The sequence below is a fragment of the Pelodiscus sinensis genome, chromosome 30 (assembly GCF_052426305.1).
Source record: "Pelodiscus sinensis isolate ZL-2025 chromosome 30, ASM5242630v1, whole genome shotgun sequence".
Classification (NCBI taxonomy): Eukaryota; Metazoa; Chordata; order Testudines; family Trionychidae; genus Pelodiscus; species Pelodiscus sinensis.
Genome location: NC_143081.1, coordinates 2,240,507 through 2,254,513, shown reverse-complemented (window position 1 = coordinate 2,254,513; position 14,007 = coordinate 2,240,507). Strand labels below are relative to the sequence as shown.

General features: G+C 50.7%; 1 protein-coding gene across 1 annotated transcript in view; it reads left to right on the top strand.

Annotated features, from left to right (window-relative positions):
• Window positions 1-3,613: 3,613 nt before the first annotated feature.
• LOC102447914 (cell adhesion molecule CEACAM5-like) overlaps window positions 3,614-14,007 on the top strand; it is a 96,269-nt gene continuing 85,875 nt past the window's right edge. The window contains exons 1-2 of the mRNA XM_089774518.1: window positions 3,614-3,768; window positions 3,909-3,947. Of these exons, the coding sequence (XP_089630644.1) occupies window positions 3,738-3,768; window positions 3,909-3,947 (70 nt within the window). The 5' untranslated portion in view covers window positions 3,614-3,737. The remainder of the gene's footprint in view (window positions 3,769-3,908; window positions 3,948-14,007) is intronic.

Here is a 14,007-nt window from a genome sequence, read left to right as displayed (position 1 = left end):
TGTACATAAGATTAACAAACAATAATCTCCCATTCAACACCCCACATGGCTCCCCCCATACCAATTTCTGGGGCCAACACCCCCACCTAGGGGTGCAGCAGCGATCTGGCTGCTTCCCTCCAATTCAGCAACGTGACAACGACCCAGTCAAAAAACAAATCCAAGCCTGCTGAAGATGGACAGGTGACAACTCCTCACTAAGAAAGCAGCTGAATAAGGGCATGTCTACACTACAGCGCTATTTCGAATGAACTTAATTCAAGATAGTTAATTCAAATTAAGCTAATTCGAAATAACGCATCTATACACAAAAACTATTTCAAAATAGCGTGTCCACATTGAGTGGAACCTGAACTGAAGTTAAGGCTGGCTGAAACTAGTGCTGGCAGGGCATCAGGTTAGGACTAAGGGTTTGTCTACACTAGCCCCCTAGTTTGAACTACGGAGGCTAATGTAGGCATTTGAAGTTCCAATTGAAGCCAGGGATTTAAATATAACAGGCTTTATTTGCATCTTCCCATCTGGGCACCATTTTTAAATCCCCCGAGTCCAAACTAATTGCCTGTGGCTATACACGGCAGTCAAACGTTAACTCAAACTAAGTCCTTAGTTTGAGTTAACTGTTATACCTGGAAAGCAGCTAAATAAGAGGGGAATCCCTCTCTCTGTTCCTCCGCATCTTCTCCCCCTCCTCAAACATTCACATCCTGAACCCTGCATACCTCAACAGCCCTTGTACGGCATGTGGCAACAGGCTCACCAAAGTCACTGCTGACGGAATATTTAGCCAGTCAGCATCTTGGAAGGTCTCATGGAAAAACTGGTGACCCCCCTGGTCATGAATTTCACTGTGTGATGTGTGTATGGGTTGTGTCCAAAAGGTTACCCATGAAGCTGGAAATGCCTTATGAAAAACTAGCCAGCCACAAACACATGAATGTGGATTTATGAGTTTATGTGGCTGAAGTGAACTGGCAAATAAACTCCACCAGCTTTGACAGTGAAAGAGGGACTGTGACATTGGTTGCTCCCCCAGGTAACAATGATCAAATACAAGCAGTGGGACTGAACTGGTGATAAGTAAAAGCAGGCAAATCAAAGTAGGTTACAACTCAAAAGAAACAAAAACTATTGGCTAATTCTACACTGAAATTTCAGCACAAACGTATTCAAACTCTCCCTCAAACCTCATTTCCAGCTACTCCTTCAAACCAGGGCTGTATTCCCACCCTGATGTCTTCTGCTCCTTTCCTTGAGGTGCAGCCCAGCCCAAAGACCAAGCCCTCTGCTTACCTTTTCTTTCTGAAAGAACTGAGGCCTCTCCTGACCAACCACGGCTCTGACGTAAGGACTGAAGAGATTGTTTCACAGTTGCTCATCAAGACTTTGAGGGTAACATCCGCAACGCCTCTCGTTCACACATTTGAAACCCACAAAACATTCCCCACTCCGTATGTGTAGTTTTACACACAAAGATGATACCGACATCAAAGTAAGATAAGCGGAACCAGCAGATCATGACCTGAAGGTTGATCGGTTACATAAAATAATTTGCTCAAAGCACCTTTGAGTTACATAAATTCATGTCTATGTGTGGGGGGAGGAGGATTCTGTCACATACCTCTCTCAAGACAAGGTAGGACACAGGGTGAACTGGAGTCCAGACGTCTGGTGGCCCTATATTATACCTTGATTTTTGTCTTCCAAGTTTTTCAAGTGGCCACCAGAGTACATCCTAAAGGGCTGTCAGACAACAGTGAAAGTTTAACACTCTCCCTCTCTGAAACATTCCTTTGTCTGACGAGCCAGGATGGAGTATTCTCTCTGCTCCTTCGGTGTCTTCTTTCCAGGCAGCCACCAGGAGGGTTTGGGTACCAGGACTTCTGGGTTCTACCTGTGGTTCTGGGAGTCTCATGAACTCTAACAGCTTCAAGCACAGTGGTCTGGGAATCAGGGTACTTTGGTTTGGCTCCAAGCTCTAGGAGGCAATTGGGCGCTAGACCATTGACCATGGGAACCAACCCAACTGCTCTGCCATGGGGTCACAGCCTCCCCAAACTGGATGGGATGCTGGTATCTCTTACAACGGTTCCTACTCTGAAACGCCCACCATGCTTGGCAAAAACGTGGTGGTGTTTATAGGACGTGCAAGGGGAGACAAAGTGAATCCCCAACGTTCCTTATCACAGTGTGGATAGAAACCGCTGCTGACTGGGAAGGCTGGAAACTCCACAGTTCAGTGGATGGAAGCTGAGATCAAAGGGGCAGCAGGTACCAGGTTGGTCACCAGGTGGCAATTCTACTGCTGAGATGTAAGAATTGTGTGAGTAGGAAGGCTGGCTGGGTGGGGAAGAAGCTGCTAGTCCCTGTGGTGATTTACGCAGGGCCCGGTGAACACTGTGACCAGCCCTGCTGAGCGTAGCAACACACTTCCCCTTAACGGTGAATTTCTTCAGCATAACCACGTCCCTGTCTGTGTCTGGGCACCAGTGCTGGTTTCGCTTTCGCATCGTCCCACTCAGACAGAACGTAAACCTGTCCTGCTGGGCCCAGTGTTCGTGGGATGAATGTTCCAGTCGTTGCAGGGTCCAGTCCCTCACCTCCGCCCTGCTTGATCCCGGGATGCCTGAGAAACCCCTCACCCACCTTGTCTATCTCTTGAGTGCCATTGAATATTCTCTGTTCGGGATCTGCAGCCTTGAGGAAAGTGTTTATTTTACGCACCGTTAGGACCAAATTTCCCAGAGGGAGCTCTCTGTTAGGGGCCAGGCTGTGATCCCACCTCCCTACCCAGTCTCTCTGCTAGCAGGGATTTCCATGCAGAGAGGTTCTTTCTTCGGTTGGAGCTGTTCTGGCTCTTCTCTCTTGTAAGCAGTGCACAGAATGTCCCTTCGAGGGAACACAGTGCTCACGCTTCTGCTTTCTAAGTTCCTGGCAGATTGGAGGGGCATTTTCAAACGTGAGCTCCCTTCACAGCGTGGTTGCCCTCTTCACACATCGGGCTTAAGGCCACCCGTGAGTCTATCTCTGGCCAGAGGCTCCACCAACTCACCCAGGGCGCATCTCTCTCTCTCATGGGTGAAGAAGCGACCAGCTCCTGATCTCAGTCTGCATAAACTGTTTACAAGAGTGGGACAGCTTTATTTGGGGTTCTGGTCCCATTGGCCCAGCCTCCAGCTCCTGCTCCCCAGAGAGGGGTCAGTCCCATCCCACGGGGTCAGGGATTGTGAACTAGAAACTGCCCCCCAGTCCCGTCACTGACCGTCTGCACTAAGGCTTTAGGTGCCACAGCACAGCCTCTGAGCAATAGTGTAACATACGCCTGCTGGCCCAGGAGGGTCAGGGGGCAGTTCCCAAGTCTGCAGCATGACTGAGCGAGGGCCCAGTGGGTTTCTCAAGACCCCAGTCCCCAGGACAGTTCTCCAGCTGTTATAAGAGTCACTGAAACTTGTTGCAGGTTTGTTTGTACTGATGGAGTCACCACCGCACCAGAGGTGTCAATCACCTGCAGGAGCAGCCCCTCCCACCTCTGTGAGATGTGCAAATGGTGAGCTCCCCTCCTCCCGCCCTGCGCACCAGGCCCCGCTATCTCTCCAGCCCCCAAGCCGAGCGGTGACCACGTCTGAGCCTGTGACTTCCTCTGTCAGAGCACAGGGGCCCGTCCCCCTCCCTGCGCTCACATTCATCGAGCAGCTGAACTGAGAACCCAGCTCCCAGCCCGGAGCCACCGGCTCAGCATGGAGCCAGCTCACCTTCTGCCTCTGCTGGGTAAGTGCCCTGCCTGGACCCCCAGCCCCTCTCTGTGTCTGTTCTTCAGCAACCTCCTCCCCCAAATCCTTGAATCTCTGTGCACCCCCTTCCTGTCTCCTGCCCAGAGTTCTCACCCCCTCTCTTTTTTACTCCTCCAGCCTCGCTACAGATGCTCCCCTGGCCGGTGTCCCCTGAAGGTAACCGAGTCTCCCATCCTTATCTCAGCACTGCTGGTGTGTGTGTGGGGAGGGGGAGGGGGTTCTGCCCATGAGGATTAGAAGGTTGGAGGTTGGAATTGCAATCTGGGGTCCCTGGGTGTCCCTGTGCCGAGCCCTCCCGGGGCCAGGCTGCCCCATGCACGGGCATCTCCCATGAACCTGCCCCAATAGCAACATCTTAATGAGTCGCTGCTAAGGCCACAGGGGGGAAGCTGCTACCCAGCCCCTCATGGGCAGGCCCAGCAGAGAGAGAGATGGCTGGGCGGGCAATGGAGACTGAGCTCCCCCCTCCACATGGAACTGAGTTCTCCTTGGCGGGGCCCATCACTGTGGGGCTGTGTTAATGGGAGGGTCTCTTTGCCCCAGCTCTGGACTCCTAGGGAGGACACAGGGCTGGTTCTGCAGAGACCCCGGAGGAAACATGATGGGTGGAAAACTCCCCCCTTTCTCTCCCACATCCTCACTCCCCCCTCCCTCCCTCACATACATCCGCCCGAGCTTCCTCATTTCTGCTCGGTTCCTTCTAGCTACCGCTGGGCAGGCCGGCTGATCGGCTCAACCACCCTAGGCACAGGCAGGACCCTTCCCCCCACTGATCCGCTCCGTGTCCCTGGGGGGAAAGGTAGATCGTGTCCTGGGTTCCTGCCCTGGTCCCTGAATTGCTCCTCGGCTCAGTGTGGGTCTGCTGGACACGGGCTCTGGGGCAGCTCCTGGAGGCAGCAGGCTGTGAGCCAAGGGGCACAAAGTTGGCTGGGGGGGGGGGAGATTTTCCCAGCCTTGTGGAGTATGAGTCCATCTTGTAGTGGGAGCTTGAGCTAGTTAGCAATACAAAGAGCCAACTTCTTAAAAAACGAGTCGTCCTGTCGCACGTTAGAGACCAACAAAAACAAATGACTGGTATTGTGAGCTTCCGTGGGCAGAGCCCACTTCTTCAAACGAGATGTGCTTGAGTGGAGGGGTAACGGGGAGATACTCCAAATAGGAAGGGAGAGAGGATAGAAAAAATTACCTGTCAATTGTAGTCCCCATGCTAATGAGGCTAATTGAGTGGTCCGGAAATGTCCCATGTTTAGTTTGTCACATCATTAGGGTGCTGAATGCTAGTAGAGTTGGTGTTATAACATATTAACCATGTCTCGTCTTTGTACAAACCAAGGGAGACGGTGTCAAATGTGCAGATGAAGGTGAATTCTGCGCACTCTCTCTCTGTAGTTGGTTTCTGAAATTCCTTTGTAGGAGAGAGGCTACTTTTAACTGAATGCCCGGGCAGGTTAAAATGTTCCTCTGCAGGTTTCTGTGTGTGGTCATGTCTGATGTCTGATTTGGGTCCAGTTAACCTTTGTCGCATGGCCAAGGGGCATGGCTGGTGCTTGTTGGTATAGATCACAGTAGAGGATGTGCAGTTGTATGAGCTTCTGATGCGGTGGCTGATGTGGTTAAGCCCTGTGATGGTGTTGGCTTGTGTGGACAGAATTGGTACCGGAGTTGATTGTAATAGTGGGTTCCTGGGTGGGTCTGATGGAGGAGTGCTATGAGGTGGCTGCAAAGAGTTTGTTTCAAGTCAGGAGGTTGTCTGTAGGCAAGGATTGGCCTTTCCCCCAAAGGCTATGAGAGGGAGGGGTCATTTTCCAGGATAGGTTGTGGATTGTTGATGAGGCATTGGAGGGGTGTAAGTTGGGAGCTGTAGGTGATGACCAGTGGAATTCTGGGGAGAGTCAGGGACGGGTGGGGCAGGTGCAGGTTGGGGAGCGGGGCAGACCCAGGTTGGATTCTGGTCTCAGGAGCCAGGCATGGAGCAGGGCCCCTCGGCTCAACTGGGTCATTTCCTGGCTTCAGCAACATGTGCCCACCAGTCATGTGACCCGAGCGCTGGGTGTCCCTACAGGCCATCCTATGGGCCTGACCCACCAGGATCACTGAGGGGCTGGTTCATAGAATCATAGAATAATAGGACTGGAAGGGACCTCAAGAGGTCATCGAGTCCAGCCCCCCGCCCTCAAGGCAGGACCAAGCTCCGTCTACACCATCCCTGACAGATGTCTATCTAACCTGTTCTTAAATATCTCCAGAGAGGGAGATTCCACCACCTCCCTTGGCAATTTATTCCAATATTTGACCACCCTGACAGTTAGGAATTTTTTCCTAATGTCCAATCTAAACCTCCCCTGCTGCACTTTAAGCCCATTACTCCTTGTCCTGTCCTCAGAAACCAAGAGGAACAAATTTTCTCCTTCCTCCTTGTGACACCCTTTTAGATATTTGAAAACCGCTATCATGTCCCCCCTTAATCTTCTTTTTTCCAAACTAAACAAGCCCAGTTCATGAAGCCTGGCTTCATAGGTCATGTTCTCTAAACCTTTAATCATTCTTGTCGCTCTTCTCTGTACCCTTTCCAATTTCTCCACATCTTTCTTGAAATGTGGCGCCCAGAACTGGACACAGTACTCCAGCTGAGGCCTAACTAGTGCAGAGTAGAGCGGCAGAATGACTTCACGAGTTTTGCTTACAACACACCTGTTGATACAACCTAGAATCATATTTGCTTTTTTTGCAACAGCATCACACTGTTGACTCCTATTCAACTTGTGGTCCACTATGACCCCTAGATCCCTTTAAGGCCATGCTCCTTCCTAGACAGTCACTTCCCATCTTGTATGTATGGAACTGATTGTTCCTTCCTAAGTGGAGCACTTTGCATTTCTCTTTATTAAACCTCATCCTGTTTACCTCTGACCATTTCTCTAACTTGCTAAGGTCATTTTGAATTATGTCCCTATCCTCCAAAGAAGTTGCAACCCCACCCAGTTTGGTATCATCTGCAAACTTAATAAGCGTACTCTCTATCCCAATATCTACATCATTGATGAAGATATTGAACAGTACAGATCCCAAAACAGACCCTTGCGGAACTCCACTTGTTATCCCTTTCCAGCAGGATTTAGCACCGTTAACAACAACTCTCTGACTACGGTTATCCAGCCAATTATGCACCCACCTTATCGTGGCCCTATCTGACATCCACCGCTTCTCCCTTATCCACAAGGCTCGTTATCTTATCAAAGAAAGCTATCAGATTAGTTTGGCATGACTTGTTCTTCACAAACCCATGCTGGCTATTCCCTATCACTTTATTACCTTCCAAGTGTTTGCATATGATTTCCTTAATTACCTGCTCCATTATCTTCCCTGGGACAGACGTTAAACTGACCGGTCTGTAGTTTCCTGGGTTGTTCTTATTCCCCTTTTTATAGATGGGCACAATATTTGCCCTTTTCCAGTCTTCTGGAATCTCCCCTGTCTGCCATGATTTTTCAAAGATCATAGCTAAAGGTTCAGATACCTCCTCTATCAGCTCCTTGAGTATCCTGGGATGCATTTCATCAGGACCTGGTGACTTGCTGACATCTAACTTTCCTAAGTGATTTTTAACTTGTTCTTTGTGTATCCTATCTTCTAAACTTACCCTCTCTCTGCTTGTATTCACTACGTTAGGCACACCTCCAGACTTCTCGGTGAAGACCAAAACAAAGAAGTCATTGAGCATTTCCGCCATTTCCAAGTTTCCTGTTACTGCTTCTCCCTCCTCACTAAGCAGTGGGCCTACCCTGTCCTTGGTCTTCCTCTTGCTTTTAATGTATTTATAAAAGGTCTTCTTGTTTCCCTTTATGCCTGTAGCTAGTTTGATCTCATTTTGTGCCTTTGCCTTTCTAATCTTGCCCCTGCATTCCCGTGTTGCTTGCCTATATTCATCCTTTGTTAGTTGTCCTAGTTTCCATTTTTTATATGACTCCTTTTTTATTTTGAGATCATGCAAGATCTCCTTGTTAAGCCAAGCTGGTCTTTTGCCATATTTTCTATCTTTCCTACACAGCGGAATTGTTTGCTTTTGGGCCCTTAACAACGTCCCTTTGAAATACTTCCAACTCTCCTCAGTTGTTTTTCCCTTCAGTCTTGCTTCCCATGGGACCTTACCTACAAGTTCTCTGAACTTATCAAAATCTGCCTTCCTGAAATCCATTAGCTCAATTGTGCTGGTCTCCCTTCTACCTTTCCTTAAGATCATGAACTCTATTATTTCGTGATCACTGTCCCCTATACTGTCTTCCACTTTCAAGTTGTCAACTAGTTCCTCCCTATTTGTTAAAACCAAATCCAGAACAGCTTCTCCTCTGGTAGCTTTTTCAACCTTCTGAAACAGAAAGTTGTCTCCAATGCAGTCCAGAAACTTATTGGATAGCCTGTGCCTCGCTGTGTTAGTTTCCCAACATATGTCTGGATAGTTGAAGTCCCCCATCACCACCAAATCTTGGGCTTTGGATAGTTTTGTTAATTGTTTAAAAAAGGCCTCATCCACCTCTTCCACCTGGCTAGGTGGCCTGTAGTAGACTCCTAGCATGATATCACCCTCGTTTTTTACCCCTTTTAGCTTAACCCAGAGACTCTCTACACAGCTATCTCCTACATTCATCTCCACTTCAGTCCAAGTGTGTACATTTTTAATATACAAGGCAACCCCTCCTCCCTTTTTTCCCTGTCTGTCCTTCCTGAGCAAGCCGTACCCTTCCATACCAACATTCCAATCATGCGTCCCATCCCACCAGGTTTCTGTAATACCAATGATATCATAGCTGTATTTATTGGTTAGCAATTCCAGTTCTTCCTGCTTATTACCCATACTTCTTGCATTTGTATATAGGCATCTAAGATACTGATTTGATCTTGCCTCCCTGTTGTGCCCTGACCCTCCTTTCTCCTTGCCATTATAGGCCGTAGTCCCCCCCGTTTCCAACCCATCTCCCAGTCCTGCATATTCAGCACTTACATGTGGGCTTTGCTCACCTGCCCCCGTCAAACCTAGTTTAAAGCCCTCCTCACAAGGTTAGCCAGTCTGTGTCCAAACAAGGCCTTCCCGCTCCTGGAAAGGTGAACTCCATCTCCGCCAAGCAGTCCTTCCTGGAAGAGCACCCCGTGATCAAGGAAGCTGAATCCCTCCTGGCGACACCATCGTCGCAGCCAGGCATTCACCTCCAGGATGCACCTCTCTCTGCTCGGGCCCCTACCTTTGACAGGAAGGATAGAAGATTATACCACCTGCGCTCCAAACTTCTTCACCCGTACTCCCAAAGCCCTGTAGTCACACTTGATCCGCTCATTGTCACACCTGGCATTATCATTTGTGCCCACGTGGATGAGTAGCATGGGGTAGTAGTCAGAGGGCCGGATAATCCTCGACAATGCCTCCGTAACATCTCAGATACGGGCCCCTGGCAGACAGCATATCTCTCGAGATGAACTGTCAGGGCGACAGATGGGTGCCTTCGTTCCCCTCAGAAGAGAGTCTCCAACCACCACTACCCTACGTTTCCTCTGCCTTGGGATGAGGGGGGAACATCAGAGACCCTGGCTCTTCCCGACCCTGCCTTCCAGTCTGTGGCAGCCTGAGAGCAGGGAGCTACCGAGGCCTCGTGGAAGGCAGATTTGCAGGGAGCTGCGTATGTGGTTTTATGTTTCCTTAGTAGACTGTTAAATTGGAACACCTGCAGCCGCTTAAGCTGGATGCATGCACTATAAAAACACTCCCCAGGCAAGGCTAAGGGGGAAAGAGAAAAGGGATGGACTAGAAGAGAAGTAAAGGAGAAGAGAACAGCCCAGCACAAGGGAACACACCCAAGACAGCTGACATCAAGGTTTGCTCTATGGCATCTGGGAGGAGGTACCACAGAAAGGGTTGGGGGCCAAGCTACACGGCCTGCTTGGGGCTGCCTCTACCATAGGGCCTTGGGCCGGAACCCAGAGCAAGTGGGTGGGAAGGGCCAATAGGGTGGGGAAAAAGAAGGACACTGGACTAGCCAATCATGAAAAAAGACCCCTTCAAGTGAAGTTTGCAGTAACAAGGGACACCGTGAGCCTCTGAAGCCCACAAAAACCTGCCAGGAAGTGCAGGACCCATGGGGCTTAGCCCAGACTTTGCCACACATCTCTGCCCCTCCCAAGGGCCCTCAACTCTTCACACTGAGCCCCGGTCACCTGTATAGGCCTCAGTGCATCCAGCCTGGCATCCTCCAATGGTGCAGCTGCTAAACTATGGCAGGGACACAGAGCTGTGCACAGGGGCTGGGCTTCAAGGGATTGGGGGAGCTGGGAGAAGCTCTGGGTGGGACTGGCTGAGGGATGGGATGTCACTCTTCACTTGAGTGGGTTGATGGCTAAGGGCTGCTGTACATGGAGCTGCCTGGGACGGAGGGCTAGGAGTCCAAGGATTCCGGTTTTGGTGGATGAACACTAGACCAAAAGCCTGAACATAAGCTTTATGCATGACATTTGCTCAATTTCATTCAAAATTTGCTTAGTTATTAATGGCTGATGGTGAGGAAAAAAAGGATTCGTCAACAGAATTTATGGAGCATTTGTAGATATTTGTAATTACCTGAAAACTCCGATCCTAAGGACTCTAAAAATCCCGTATGAACAATAAATTTATACACAGTCAACTGTTCAGTCTGGGTTCTGTGGATTGCTTTGGCCTTTTGCTGAGAGTTGGGTTCCAGACAAGGGGTTTCCATTAAATGTCAAATTTCTTTGGGGAGGTCACTGGCATTGAAGCCAGATTTTGCTCTCTGGTATCGTTCTGGCTCGTAGGAGTCGTCACGGCTGTTCCCCACTCTGGCACTGCGAGTGCACAAGGTGGAGGCCTGTGCGACCCCTTACAAATACCCTGCCTCTAGGGGTTTCTGCTTAAAAGCTCCCCAAGGTCACAGAGTCCCTGGCTGTGGGAGGTGGCTGTCACCAGCAACTTAAAAAAGATTCCCTTTCTTCTGCAACCCAGGAAGGAATCACTTAGCAACTTATTCCAGAGGGTACCCCAAACCCCTCTACCACAGGAGAGCTTGAAAACACAAACCACCGTCTCTGGTAGCTGATCTTTCAGTCTCAGGCACACACACACAGACCTCCTGTACCTGCCAGGACACAAGACTCACAGCTGAGACAGGGACGTCCAGTACTTCCTCCACTTATATAGAAACTGTATCCTCTCCTGGCCCCCTTGTCTGTTCCAGATCCCCTCACAGTCCCCCAGCTCTCTGTGTACCCACCGCAGCCTGTCTACCTTGCTGGAGAAACTGTGACCCTGACGTGCTCAGCTGCCAGCATGCCTGTTGTGTCTGGGATCCGGTTCTTCCGGGATGACCGGCAAATCCACTCTCAGAACCTCTCCCCACCTCAGTCCAGTGACACCCATTCGATTCAGCTGTCAGGGGAGCCTAGGCTGAAGGCTGGGTGGTACAGCTGTGAATCCTGGGAGACAGAGTCTGAGCAAGAGATCCCGTCGGAGAGGAGCCAGAAAATCCACATAGAAGTGACAGGTAAGTCCCCTACTCCTGCTGCTCTTTGGCTCTGTGGTGGAGTCTCTCTCCCCTATGGGCAGGGTGAGACTCAGCCTGGTCCCTCAGCTCCACACACGGTCATCCACTGGAGCTGTTCAACCCCTGTTTCTGGCTTCCAGGCTGGGTTGGAGGGTGGGCCTGAGGGGTGCTCTGGGTGTTTGGGGTTCTCATCTGACTAACATTGGAAACCTTAGAGAGGGTTAATGAGACAGACCCCGAATCTCCCCCCTCTGGTGAGGGGCAGGCCCTGGTCTCAGGTATGCAGGGACCCAGGGGCTCCTAGCTGATCAGTGAGGTTTGTCACTCAGAATACACTGTGGGGTGGGGAGGAAGGGAAATCACAGCCCTGTAGTGCAGCAGACAAGAGCAATAGATTCTAAGGATGCAGCCCAGATGCTGCTTCCAGGATATTGTCAGCTGAGGGCTCAGTTTCTAACTCCTCCCCCCCACACCCTGCCCCCCAAAGCCAGGGCACCTCAGTGAGCATCACTTACATGGCAGGTATAAGGGTGATGGTCTCCGGGCCAGCACCAACATCCCCAGCCTCAGCCACACAAGCCCAGTCCCCACACCTGCTGGCTGAGTTGCCCATTCCCAGCAGGGGAAGCTGGTCCCACTGAGTTCCCACAGGCAGATCTCTGCTGCTCAGGGGTTGCCTGACCCAGGGGGATGTGATTCCTGAGCATAAATCTGGGTCTGGCTGGGGTCTGTGTCCAGGATCCCTCTCTGCTCTTCCCTCCCCTGGCTCCTCCTCTGCCTCTGGGTCACCAGCCTCTTATATAGAAACCGTCTCCTTCCCTGGCCCCCTTGTCTTTTCCAGCCCCCCTCCCAGCCCCTCAGCTCACCGTGTCCCCAAAGCAGCCCATCTACATCACTGGGGAAACCCTGACCCTGATGTGCAAAGTTGCCAGCGCTGTGTCCGGGATCCGATTCTTCCAGGATGACCAGCAAATCCGCTCCCAGAAACTCTACTCACTGCCACTGTCGAGCGTGTCTGCAGGCAGCGCCGGGCAGTACAGCTGTGAGTCCTGGAAGAATGTGTCTGGCCGAGAGATCAAATCTGCAAGGAGCCAACCCACCTCCATAACGGTGACAGGTGAGTGACCCCGTTCCCTGCTCTTTGCTGGCCCTTCCTGGGGTGTGTCTGCTCCGTGCCTGGGGTGAGAGACACACCCCAGCACTCAGCTCTGCACAGGGCCAGCCAGGGCTACTGGGTCAGATCCAGCCCCCGTATCTAGTCAGTGTCACTCCCTGGGTCTCTGGCTTTGGGATTTGTGGTGGGGGCATTGAAGCTACTTTCCTCCTAGGGGCTCCCAGCCCACAAACATTTGTAACATTGGGGACATTTGGTTAAACAATTCCCCTGTCTCTGGTCAGTGTCAGGCCCTGGTGTCTGTTTTGCCAGGGATGGGGGGAAGGGCACTGGTCACGAAGGGCAGGGAGAGCTGCCCAGCTGCTCAGTAAACTTTGTCACTCCAGGGCTTTGCAGTTGGGGAACCGGACCAGGAATCCTGTTTTACATCCTCAGCCCTTCCATTTCAGAACTATCATCAGAGGATGGATCCAGTTCTGATTTCCCTGCCCCCTTACTAGGATCCCCACAACCCAGTGATAGGAAGGGAGAGGCACCACCAATTAGAAATCTTACTCTGAAAGCAGGGATCTGGTCTCCAAAGTGGTCTTGGATCCAAGGGAGTGACTAACTGGTTCTCACAGCTGGAGAAGACCCTCCCCGTTCCTCCGCCCTGCTGTGCCCTGGTCAGCCCAGCCCATCCAGTGGATCCCACACTGAAGCCTTGCTCCATGTGGGCACAGGACAGGGTGGGGCTTAGAGAGGAGCAGAACTCTCCATCCCAGGGAACTCTCCATCCCTCTCTCATTCCTGAGATGACTTCAACCTTGTATCATGTGCCCCAAAACTCTCTGACGGGAGACCAAGGGTGTGTAGAACCAGCTGGTATCCCATGCACCAAGCTTCCTGTGGAGAAGTTTCCCTGCATCTATAATTCATGAGATGAATTTTACTTGCAGAGGACGTGATACACCCAGACTTTAGTAATGTATTCAATATGGGCTTGCGTGACCTTCTTCTCAATAAAGTAGGCAAGTTGGGGCTACTATAAGGTGGGTACATTATTGGCTGGCTATCCATCCTCAGAGAATAGTTATTAATGGTTCACGATCCTGCTGGAAGGGTAGAACAAGTGGGTTTCCACAGGGGTAAGTTTTGGGACCGGTTCTATTCAATATCTTCATCAACGATTTAGATATTGGCATAGAGAGGACGCTTATTAAGTTTGCAGATGATACTAAGCCGGGAGGGGTTGCGACTAATCTGGAGGAGGGGTCATAATTCAAAATGACCTGGACAAATCAGAGAAATGGTCAGAGGTAAACAGGATGAAGTTTAATAAAGACAAATGCAAAGTGCTCCACTTAGGAAGGAACAATCAGTTTCACACACACAGAACGGGAAGCGACTGTCTAGGAAGGAGTCCGCAGAAAGGGATCTAGGGGTTATAGTGGACCACAAGCTAAATAGGAGTCAACAGTGTGACACACAAAAAACAAACATGATTCTGGGATGCATTAATAGTTGTTTTGTGAGCAAGACACGAGAAGTTACTCTTCCGCTCTGCTCTGTGCTGACTAGG